Genomic DNA, 12,092 nt, shown 5'->3' with positions numbered 1-12,092 from the left:
ACACAGCCCTACCTGCAGTACACCGCTCCTCTCAGCCCCTCTATATACACAGCCCTACCTGCAGTACACCGCTCCTCTCAGCCCCTCTATATACACAGCCCTACCTGCAGTACACCGCTCCTCTCAGCCCCTCTGTATACACAGCCCTACCTGCAGTACACCCCTCCTCTCAGCCCCTCTGTATACACAGCCCTACCTGCAGTACACCCCTCCTCTCAGCCCCTCTGTATACACAGCCCTACCTGCAGTACACCGCTCCTCTCAGCCCCTCTGTATACACAGCCCTACCTGCAGTACACCGCTCCTCTCAGCCCCTCTGTATACACAGCCCTACCTGCAGTACACCGCTCCTCTCAGCCCCTCTGTATACACAGCCCTACCTGCAGTACACCGCTCCTCTCAGCCCCTCTGTATACACAGCCCTACCTGCAGTACACCGCTCCTCTCAGCCCCTCTGTATACACAGCCCTACCTGCAGTACACCGCTCCTCTCAGCCCCTCTGTATACACAGCCCTACCTGCAGTACACCGCTCCTCTCAGCCCCTCTATATACACAGCCCTACCTGCAGTACACCGCTCCTCTCAGCCCCTCTATATACACAGCCCTACCTGCAGTACACCGCTCCTCTCAGCCCCTCTGTATACACAGCCCTACCTGCAGTACACCGCTCCTCTCAGCCCCTCTATATACACAGCCCTACCTGCAGTACACCGCTCCTCTCAGCCCCTCTATATACACAGCCCTACCTGCAGTACACCGCTCCTCTCAGCCCCTCTATATACACAGCCCTACCTGCAGTACACCGCTCCTCTCAGCCCCTCTATATATAGAGCCCCATCCTGCAGTACACTGCTCCTCTCAGCCCCATCCTGCAGTACACCGCTCCTCTCAGCCCCTCTATATACACAGCCCTACCTGCAGTACACCGCTCCTCTCAGCCCCTCTATCTACACAGCCCTACCTGCAGTACACCGCTCCTCTCAGCCCCTCTATATACACAGCCCTACCTGCAGTACACCGCTCCTCTCAGCCCCTCTATATAGAGCCCCATCCTGCAGTACACCGCTCCTCTCAGCCCCTCTATATACACAGCCCCATCCTGCAGTACACCGCTCCTCTCAGCCCCTCTATATACACAGCCCCATCCTGCAGTACACCGCTCCTCTCAGCCCCTCTATATACACAGCCCCATCCTGCAGTACACCGCTCCTCTCAGCCCCTCTATGTACACAGCCCCATCCTGCTGTACACTGCTCCTCTCAGCCCCTCTATATACACAGCCCTACCTGCAGTACACTGCTCCTCTCAGCCCCTCTATATACACAGCCCCATTCTGCAGTAGTGCTCCTCTCAGCCCCTCTATATACACAGCCCTACCTGCAGTACACCGCTCCTCTCAGCCCCTCTATATACACAGCCCCATCCTGCAGTACACCGCTCCTCTCAGCCCCTCTATATACACAGCCCCATCCTGCAGTACACCGCTCCTCTCAGCCCCTCTATATACACAGCCCCATCCTGCAGTACACTGCTCCTCTCAGCCCCTCTATATACACAGCCCCATCCTGCTGTACACTGCTCCTCTCAGCCCCTCTATATACACAGCCCTACCTGCAGTACAGCACTCCTCTCAGCCCCTCTATATACACAGCCCCATCCTGCAGTACACCGCTCCTCTCAGCTCCTCTATATACACAGCCCCATCCTGCTGTACACTGCTCCTCTCAGCCCCTCTATATACACAGCCCTACCTGCAGTACACCGCTCCTCTCAGCCCCTCTATATACACAGCCCCATCCTGCAGTACACCGCTCCTCTCAGCCCCTCTATATACACAGCCCCATCCTGCAGTACACCACCACTTATCGAGCATCTTCTGCACTGCTGAGTGCTGGAGCGGGGGACGTATTGGGGAATGCACATGTGCGATCAAGAATCTTCAGCAGTAACGTCGTTGCATATTTTGGGCCGTGCACTCGGGTCTGGACACCACGTGAGCTGTATATCCAGAGTGATGTCGTGGCTCCAGGAGAAGCTCACGGGATTTTAGATGGTGGCAGAATTTGTAATCTCTGTTATAAGTCCGTATGACACATAATTAAACATCCTGGACAACCTCGGTAACATCATCACTGAGGGCTATTGTGTAAGGTCCAGGTTGTGGTGACATCATGACAACACTTCCTGCTCAGTTTTCATTGAGACCATGGGGAGGAATTATGGAGCAGATTGTCTGCAGGTTTTTATGCCGAGGTCAACGATTGTCTAATGTGTAGTAAGAGGTCCAAGAAAGAAGCTGTCCGCCGTGGTGACTCCGCCCCATGGCCGCGCTGACTCCGCCCCATGGCCGCGCTGACTCCGCCCCGTGGCCACGTCATCTGAGTGAATTATGACACTATTTCGGCTACTCTGAGACGTGGGGGCACATGTCCCTATGACAACACTGACGGCTCCTGAGCGGTTAACCAGGGTCCAGTGATGTATTCCGTTTATAGCCGGGACGGCTGCGGGGGTGTAGGTGGCGCACACTGGGGCTCTAGCGTCACATGGTTTCTGCTTCCAATGTTGCATTGTAGTCTGCTTAATGCTCCGTTGCACGTGACCTTCAGTACACTAAACGGAGGAGTCATTGCTGTCTCCTAGAAAACATTAACCTGTTACGTGCTGTAGACTTTGTGCTGATGATGCACGCTGAGCTCTGCGTTACCACTAACCCAGACATGACTGACCTGTGCTCCTCCGCTCTCCGCAGGTGATCTACATGGGGGTGGCCCTGTACGCGCCGGCTCTGGCCTTCAGTGCAGGTAACCGTTCTCCAATCTACAGTCCCATCAGCCGAAACAGCTTCCTATCCACCATGTGAGGCCCAGACACCGGGGGATGGGGTGGCCACAGGGGAGATGGGGGGACAGGATGCGGTGGGGGATGGTGCGCGGCCCCTCATGGTCAGGCTGCAGTTTGGCTATGGTTCTCATCCCTGCCCCGTGTGTCCTCCATTATAACACTTTGTGTTCTCTTCTTGTGGTTGCAGTGACCGGCTTCAACCTCTGGGGGGTGGTACTGACCATGGGCCTGGTCTGCACCCTGTACACCACCCTGGTAAGCTCCCTGCGCCTCCGCTGCGGTTTCTGGCATGCACCGGTGCGCTGTCACGGCTCGCCTGTGCCGGGATAGTTTGGTATTAGTCCTGCTGAGCTGGTGGGGTCCTCGGCTGTCAGATGAGACACTGCATCTACTGGAGCCGCCGATCCCATGGTGTCTGCACGGCGTAACAGCGACAGGGTCCTAGAGGACCCCGCTCTGTCCCTGCGCCTCTCCTCTGGCAGCGCCCCCGTCAGCCAGTGACCATCACCTCCTCTCCATACAGGGTGGGCTGAAGGCGGTCATATGGACAGACGTCATCCAGACCCTGGTGATGTTCGCGGGGCAGCTGGCGGTCATCATCATCGGCACGGTCAAGGTGGGCAGCATCCAGGAGGTGTGGGACATCGCCCTGCAGCATAACAAGATCTCCGGCATCAAGTGAGTTCTGTCATCTGCACTGACACACTGTAACGACACGCCCGGCGGTCACTGATGGGAGGGTGTGCGTGCTGCTGTCAGGAGGGACGAGGTAGATGGACGAGACTGCCGACCGTCACATAGAGGTGTGTATGGGGATGGTGGCATAGCGCCCCCTTCAGGCTGCGGTCAGGACTGCGGAGTACTGACTAATGGGGGCGCTGTGTGACGTCACACCCCAATCTGGTGAGGAAGGTCCATCCCATCGGGGGCTCTGACAACCCACATGGACCTGAGTAGTCAGCAGATCCACTGGGTTTAGAATGGAGACGTTCATCCGAGCCGACGCTCACTGATTTGTACCGTTGTTATTGTAGCTTTAACCCGGACCCATTTGAGCGCCATTCTATCTGGTCTCTGGGCATCGGAGGTGTTTTCCTAATGTTATCCTTGTACGGGGTGAACCAGGCGCAAGTGCAACGATACCTCAGCTCCAGAACAGAGAAGGAGGCCATACTGTAAGTAGAAATGGCTCTGCACAAACTCCAGAGCTGCACTCACTATTCTGCTGGTGCAGTCACTGTGTACATACATTACATTACTGATCCTGAGTTACCTCCTGTATTATACCCCAGAGCTGCACTCACTATTCTGCTGGTGCAGTCACTGTGTACATACATTACATTACTGATCCTGAGTTACCTCCTGTATTATACCCCAGAGCTGCACTCACTATTCTGCTGGTGCAGTCACTGTGTACATACATTACATTACTGATCCTGAGTTACCTCCTGTATTATACCCCAGAGCTGCACTCACTATTCTGCTGGTGCAGTCACTGTGTACATACATTACATTACTGATCCTGAGTTACATCCTGTATTATACCCCAGAGCTGCACTCACTATTCTGCTGGTGCAGTCACTGTGTACATACATTACATTACTGATCCTGAGTTACATCCTGTATTATACCCCAGAGCTGCACTCACTATTCTGCTGGTGCAGTCACTGGGTACATACATTACATTACTGATCCTGAGTTACATCCTGTATTATACCCCAGAGCTGCACTCGCTATTCTGCTGGTCATGTAGGGTCCCGGCCCCCTGATCTCTGGCCTCCTCCCTGCAGGTCCTGTTACGCGGTGTTCCCCTGCCAGCAGTTGGTCCTGGCTCTGGGGTGTCTCACCGGACTGGTGATGTTTGCCTATTACCAGAAGCACGAGATCCAGAACCCAGAGATGATCGCCGTCTCTGACCAGGTGAGCCCCCCCCTGCCTCTCCACTATGGTGGTCTCTGTATGCTGCATGTATCCTGCGGCGGATGGGAGCATTCATCAGCCGCTGCTGCGCAATAAATAAATAAAAAAATTCTGCGTGGGTTCCCCTTTATTTTCTATAACCATCCAGGCAAAACCCTCAGCTGTCAGCTTCAGCAAGGCTGGTTATCAAGAATAGAGGGGTCCCCATGCCATATTTTTTAAAATTATGTAGGGTCTCCCCATTTTTGACAACCAGCCTTGCTAAAGCAGACAGCTGGGGGCTGCTATTCTCCGGCTGGTAAGGGGCCATGGATATTGACCCCCTCCCCCCCAGCCTATAAAACAGCAGCTCGCAGCTGCCCAGCAAAGGCTCATCTATTAGATGCACCAATTCTGGCACTTAGCCTCGCTCTTCCCTCTTGCCCTGTGGCAGAGGCAAGTGGGGTTGATGTCACCTTTGTATTGCTGGTGACATCAAGCCCCGAGGTTAGTAATGCAGAATCGTCTATAAGACACCTATCCATTACTAACTTCACAGTCACATTGTAAGAAAACACAGACACCAAGAATAAAATGCTTTTATTGAAAAAATGAGACAGACACCATTAATCTTCTAAATTAAACCATACTTACAACCTCACCTAATTCCCCCGAAGCCCTCGATCTCCAGTAATAAAAATAAAATAAAAAAACAACAATATTCCTCACCGGTCAGTCGTTCTGTCCCACGCCGTAATCCATGTCTGGGGGGAAAAACCGTTTTCAACCTGGACGGTGCCAAGATGCGACCGTCCAGGCTCAGAACCACAAGTGAATGAGATGCTGTGAGCGCAGCCTCAGTGACTGGCGGTGATGCCATCGAGGTTCCGTCCGGTCACTGTGATAGCGGGAATCTTATCGAGGTCACGGCAGTTCAGCCCGGCTGGACGGAGCCTCAGTGACTGGGTAACCTCGATGACGTCACTGAGGCTGCGCTCGTAGCAGTTCATTCACCAGTGGTTCTCAGCCTGGACGGTCGCATCTTGGCACCATCCCGGATTACGGCATGGGACAGAATGATGGACAGGTATTGTATATTGTTGTTTTATTGTTTTTGGTTTATTACAGGAGATCGAGGGCATTAGTGGAATTAGGCAAGGTCGTAAGTATGGTTTAATTGAGATTATTAAAGGAGTCTGTGTCATTTTTTCAGTTAAAGGACTTTATTCTTGGTGTCTGTTTTCATACAATGTAACTATAGGGTTAACAATGGGGGCGTCTTATAGATGCCTCTCCATTACTGACCACTGGGCTTGATGTCACCGGACAATACAAAGGTGACATCAACCCCACAAATATGAACCCCACTTGCCACCGCTACAGGGCAAGTTGGAAGAGCCGGGCAAAGCTACAGAAATGGTGCAGCTAATTGATGTACCTTTTCTGGGCAGCTGCGGGTTGCTATTTTTAGGCTTGGGGGGGGGGCAATATCTATGGCCTTTACCAGCGTGAGAATACCAGCCCCCCAGCTGTCTGCTTTAGCAAGGCTGGTTGTCAAAAATGGGGAGGGATTGGGACCCCACACCATTTTTTTTATTTAAATTATTTATTGAAATATTTAAATTCGGCGTGGGGACTCCTCTATTCTTGATAACTAGCCTTGCTGACAGCTGAGGGTTGCAACCCCCAGCTGTGAGTTTTGCCTGGCTGGTTATCAAAAATGGGGGGAACCCACGCTATTTTAAAAAATTATTTACAGCGCAGGTGCCTGTTTGATGAATACACCCATCTGCCGCTCCTGCTCCCACTTATTGGCAGGTGTAGGCTGATGGGAGCAGTAGTCCCATCAGCTGACACCAGTGACCGGAGATGAACTTTATACCTCTGATCACAGCTGCTGGCTTATGCTGTCCTTTGACAGTGTGGGAACTGTGGCTCTGTGACCGTCGGGGATGATTTCACTGCCGCGCTGCCATGCACATGACTAACACCCGAACAGTAACACGGACTTCCTGGTGGAGTCCATGTCCTGTGTCCGTGCCCAAACAGTAGGTGTTCAGTACAGATGCCGAACTTTACTGTTCGAGTTCACCCATCTCTAATCCCTAGTTCTCTGCGTGGTGAGGAAGCTGTGCAGTGAATGTTGGGGTAGTGATCCCTATTGTGAGGGAGGGGCAGAGTTATTGTCGGGTGGTGACTGGTCCTGTGCTCCCCCGCTGTAGATGGTGCTGTACTTCGTCATGGACATCCTGCACGACTTCCCCGGTCTTCCAGGACTGTTTGTGGCCTGTCTGTTCAGCGGAGCCCTCAGGTGAGTACGGCTGGGTGTGGCGGTATATTGCCTCGCTGGGTGTGGCGGTATATTGCTGGCGCTGGGTGTGGCGGTATATTGCTGGCGCTGGGTGTGGCGGTATATTGCTGGGTGTGGATGTATATTGCCGCGCTTGGTGTGGCAGTATATTGCGGGCGCTCAGTGTGGCGTTATATTTTTGCACTGGGTGTGGCGGTATATTGCCTCGCTGGGTGTGGCGGTATATTGCAGGTGATCAGTGTGGCGGTATATTGCCTCGCTGGGTGTGGCGATGTATTGCTCCGCTGGGTGTGGCGGTATATTGCGGGTGCTGGATGACGTGGAGGTATATTTTTGCGCTGGGTATGGCGGTATATTGCGGGTGCTGGGTGTGATGGTATATTTATTATATTTTCGTGCTGTGTGTTTTCCGTGCTCCCACCCTCCCTGTGACTTGGGGCCCGCTCTGCTCTCCTCCTCAGCACCATCTCCTCCGCCTTTAACTCTCTGGCGACGGTGACGATGGAGGACCTGATAAAGCCGCACATGCCCAATATCACCGAGTCACGGGCAACGCTGCTCTCCAAGGGTCTGGGTGAGTACGGCGTGTGACGGCGGCCGGACCATCGTGTCAGAGATAACAAACCTTAGCTATTGGTTACTTACTGTGAAGAGCTAAAAGCAAATACAGATTCCTGGAAACCATCAGCAAGCAGGCGGAGTGCGGTCAGTCAGCTGTACGTTGTCAGTGCTCATCATTACGTGGTCAGTGCTCATCATTACGTGGTCCGTGCTCATCATTACGTGGTCAGTGCTCATCACTGGCTCCTGCATTACGGCGAGTTATCCAGATCGGTGACCGGCGTCTCTCCTGCTTGTTGGTGGTTTCCAGGTTGTAAAATTATTTTTACTGAAAAGGGAAACTAGGGAGAGAAGACGCCGGTCCCCACATAGCAGTGTGAGGTGGTCCGTCACTGAGGGGCCTGTAGTAGGGGGTGTTATCTCACCACTCGGTGGCGCTCTTCTTGTATTTTGGCGGCGGCGGTCGTGCCAGGAGTAGTTGCTGAGGCCCCCGTGCGTCATGTGATCATCCCCTGTGTGTCGCTCTGCCCATCCCGCGTGATGTAACGTACAGCGCATACTTTACAACTGTGCGGTAAACGCTCATGTCCTGCGCAGGTGCCCGCCTACCGGGAACATGGCCTCCACGCACAGTTTGAGGTATCCTGACTGACGCCCCACTGGATTCTGGGTATGAGAGCTCCACGTGGGGCCTGATGTCACTGTTACGTTTCCACTCTTCATAGTCTCCATCACTGCACCCTCAGACCAGTGTCTCCCCTACATATGTCATCGGGCCATCCTGCTGGTGGGATGATGGCTGTTGTAGTGCTCCTGTCCATCCCCCGGCCTCTCCATCCTCAGCCGTGTCCATCCCGTTATCCATCCCCCCTGTGTTCTGCTGACGGCGTCACCTCTGCCGGGACTGACAGCCTCTCTCATTACAGCCCTCCTGTACGGCCTCGTCTGTCTGGGCATGGCCTACCTCTCCTCCCTGATGGGCTCCGTCCTGCAGGTGAGTGCCCACTCCTCCCCCGGTGATGGCAGCAGCGCAGAGTACTTCAGGAGAGCAGGAGGATCTTGTAGGGTGTGACGTTAGTAAGGAGCAGGGCCAGCAGCACAGAGTACTTCAGGAGAGCAGGAGGAGCTTGTAGGGGTGTGACATTAGTAAGGAGCAGGGCCAGCAGCACAGAGTACTTCAGGAGAGCAGGAGGAGCTTGTAGGGGTGTGACATTAGTAAGGAGCAGGGCCAGCAGCACAGAGTACTTCAGGAGAGCAGGAGGAGCTTGTAAGGTGTGATATTAGTAAGGAGCAGGACCCAGCAGCACAGAGTACTTCAGGAGAGCAGGAGGAGCTTGTAGGCTGTGACATTAGTGTAATCTTGTGGGGGTTACATAGATTATTTTGAGTCACCAGCAGTACAGAGTATTTCAGTAAGTGAGGGTGGGTTATAGTGCTGAAGACCCTTGTTAATCTGACTTCTCGCATCTGAGGCTTTGTAACAGTTGTATCTTCCCTCCATGATGGTGCATTGTGGTGACAGAGGCGCAGATGATGGGACTACTCCCTTTTCGCTCCTTTCTCCCCCGCAGGCTGCCCTGAGTATTTTCGGCATTGTCGGAGGACCGCTGCTCGGCATCTTCAGTCTGGGATTCTTCTTTCCCTTCACCAATTCCATTGTGAGTTGTGCAGGCAGACACGTGGGGGGGCGGCACATGTGGGTGGGGCCCGGCAGGCACACGGGGGAGGGGATTATGGGCCGGGCCAGGCATGTCACGGGGGGGTGGGGGGCCTGGCAGGCACACGTGGGGGGTCCGGCAGGCAGGCACACAGAAGGGGGCCCGGCAGGCGCTCGTTGGGCAGGAGGCACAGGGGCGCAGCACACACATGTGAGCACACACTGTCTGCTGCCTGTGCGCCACTTCCCATCGTTTCACCACATTCCTGCCTCCGCAGGGCGCCGTCACTGGGCTGTTGGCTGGGCTGGTCATGGCTTTCTGGATCGGCATCGGCAGTTTTGTGGACAGAATGGCGGTCACCTCCTCCCCAATAATGAACGTCACCAGTTCCCCGGATGTGGGGAACGTCACCACGGCTGTCGTGACCACACTGCTGACGTCAGCTACTGCCGCCAAGAGGTGAGAGAACCAGGAGTAAACGTGACCATCCTGCCCGTGACCGGCTATATTTCTTTATATACCATGTGACTACAGTGGCTTGTGAAAGTATTCACCCCCTTGGCATTTTCTGTTTTCACACCTCACAACCTGGAATTTCACTGTTTTTATTTTTGGATTTCCATCAGTTCAAGTTAAGAACATGGTGACCACTGTGAACACTTGGTTTTCTTTTAGCAAGCAACAAATATGCACAATGAAGCTTTCAGTTGTTTTGTCCTAACTATTCACCCCCCTAAAGTCAGTACTTTGTGGAGCCTCCTTTTCCAGCAATTACAGCTACAGTCGCTTTGGATAAGTCTCTGAGATTTACACTTCTGGTCGCTGGGATTTTTGCCCATTACTCAAGGCAAAACTGCTCCCTCTCCTTCACGTCAGATGTTTCCTTTGGTGAACAGCCATCTTCACGTCTGACCACAGATTCTCCATTAGATTAAGGTCTGGGCTGTGACTCGGCCGCTCCAGGACAGTCACACGTTTCCCCTTACACCACTCGAGTGTTACTTTAGCAGTATGCTCTGGGTCACTGACGGACTGAAACAGGTTTTGCTCAAGAATTTGTATTTTGCAACATCCATCTTCTCCTCGACTCAGACCATTTTCCCTGTCTACTCCACAGCATGATCCTGCCACCACCATGCTTCACTGTGGGTATGTTGTTCTTGGGGTGATGAGCTATGTAGGTTTGGTGACCAAAAAGTGAAATTTTGGTCTCCACTGATGACCGCACCTTCCTCCATACATTTGGGAAGTCTCCCTGGTGTCTTCTGGCAAACTCAAAATGAGCCTTACAATTTTTGTGTATAAGTAAAGGCTTATTTTGCTGCCCACTCTTCCATAAAGGCCACATCTGTGGAGTGTACGGCTTATTGTGGTGGCTTACATTGATGGAGGAGAACCTCCATTCTTTATAAGTGGTCTCTAGAGTATGAGACTCTGCTGTGGCAGAATGACAGCTTTTGTCAGCCGTGGCCTGCTGGGAGTTGTAGTTCTACAGCAGGCAGATGTGGGGCAGCAGAGCCTGGTGATGTAACTCTGCTTCTCTCTCCTTCCAGCCTGACCGGTCTGAAGAAGTTCCACGCCCTGTCCTACATGTGGTACAGTGCCCACAACTCCACCACCGTGGTCATCGTGGGCATCATCGTCAGCCTGCTCACCGGTCAGTGTCACGCTCCAGTCCTGTGCTAGAATACGCCAGTCAATTCCCTGACAACACTGTTGTAACCGGATAGGTGTCACCACAGCTGGGGGTTTGTCACAATGTAGCCAGTCCACACAACCATCTGATACATTGTAACAAATGGGGCAGGAGATGGGGCTTTATGCTGCATATGTGTTTGCCTGCCGTTGGACCGAGCAGACTAATTCGACCGCTTGCTGTCAGTGAATAAATCTACAGTTGTGCTCTAAAGTTTTCATACCCCAGCAGAATTTTTGCTTTCTTGGCCTTTTTCAGAGAATATAAATTATAACACCAAAACTTTTCCTCCACTCATGATTAGTGGTTGGGTGAAGCCATTTATTGTCAGACTACTGTGTTTTCTCTTCTTAAATCATAATGACAACCCAAAACATCCAAATGTCCCTGATCAAAAGTTCACATCCCCTGGTGATTTTGGCCTGATAACATGCACAGAAGTTGACATAAATGGGTGTGAATGGCTACTAAAGGTAACATCCTCACCTGTGACCTGTTTGCTTGTAATCATTGTGTGCATAAAAGCTGAGTGAGTTTCTGGGATCCAGACAGACTCTTGCATCTTTCATCCAGCCACTGACGTTTCAGGATTCTGAGTCATGGGGAAAGCAAAAGAATTGTCAACGGATCTACGGGAAAAGGTAGTTGAACTGTATAAAACAGGAAAGGGATACAAAAAGATATCCAAGGAATTGATAATGCCAGTCAGCAGCGTTCACACTGTGATTGAAAAATGGAAAATCAGGGGCTCTGTAAAAACAAAAACCACGGTCAGGTAGAGCAACAAAAATGTCGTCCACAACTGCCAGGAAAATTGTTCTGGATGCAAAGAAAAACCCACAAATAAGATCAGCTGAAATACAGGGCTCTCTGAAAACTAGCGGTGTGGCTGTTTCAAGATGCACAATAAGGAGGCACTTGAAGAAAAATGGGATGCATGGTTGAGTCGCCAGAAGAAACCCATTACTGCGCAAATGGCACAAAGTATCTCGCCTACAATACACAAAACAGCACAGAGACAAGCCTCAAAACTTCTGGAACAAGGTAATTTGGAGTGATGAGACCAAAACTGAACTTTTTGGCCACAACCATAAATGTTACATTTGGAGAGAGGTCAACAA

General features: G+C 52.3%; 1 protein-coding gene across 8 annotated transcripts in view; it reads left to right on the top strand.

Annotated features, from left to right (window-relative positions):
• The window catches only part of SLC5A6 (solute carrier family 5 member 6), a 41,309-nt gene that overhangs the window by 22,429 nt on the left and 6,788 nt on the right, over window positions 1-12,092 (top strand). For all 8 annotated transcript variants that reach the window (XM_077291869.1, XM_077291864.1, XM_077291870.1 and 5 more), the window contains 11 exons: window positions 2,755-2,806; window positions 3,034-3,101; window positions 3,370-3,524; window positions 3,881-4,021; window positions 4,637-4,766; window positions 6,968-7,056; window positions 7,518-7,630; window positions 8,544-8,611; window positions 9,189-9,275; window positions 9,553-9,734; window positions 10,829-10,932. In XM_077291869.1, the coding sequence (XP_077147984.1) occupies window positions 2,755-2,806; window positions 3,034-3,101; window positions 3,370-3,524; window positions 3,881-4,021; window positions 4,637-4,766; window positions 6,968-7,056; window positions 7,518-7,630; window positions 8,544-8,611; window positions 9,189-9,275; window positions 9,553-9,734; window positions 10,829-10,932 (1,189 nt within the window). The remainder of the gene's footprint in view (window positions 1-2,754; window positions 2,807-3,033; window positions 3,102-3,369; window positions 3,525-3,880; window positions 4,022-4,636; window positions 4,767-6,967; window positions 7,057-7,517; window positions 7,631-8,543; window positions 8,612-9,188; window positions 9,276-9,552; window positions 9,735-10,828; window positions 10,933-12,092) is intronic.

Source organism: Ranitomeya variabilis, chromosome 2 (genome assembly GCF_051348905.1).
Source record: "Ranitomeya variabilis isolate aRanVar5 chromosome 2, aRanVar5.hap1, whole genome shotgun sequence".
Classification (NCBI taxonomy): Eukaryota; Metazoa; Chordata; class Amphibia; order Anura; family Dendrobatidae; genus Ranitomeya; species Ranitomeya variabilis.
The sequence above is the reverse complement of the archived record's forward strand: the minus strand, read 5'-3'. Positions and strand labels throughout refer to the sequence as shown.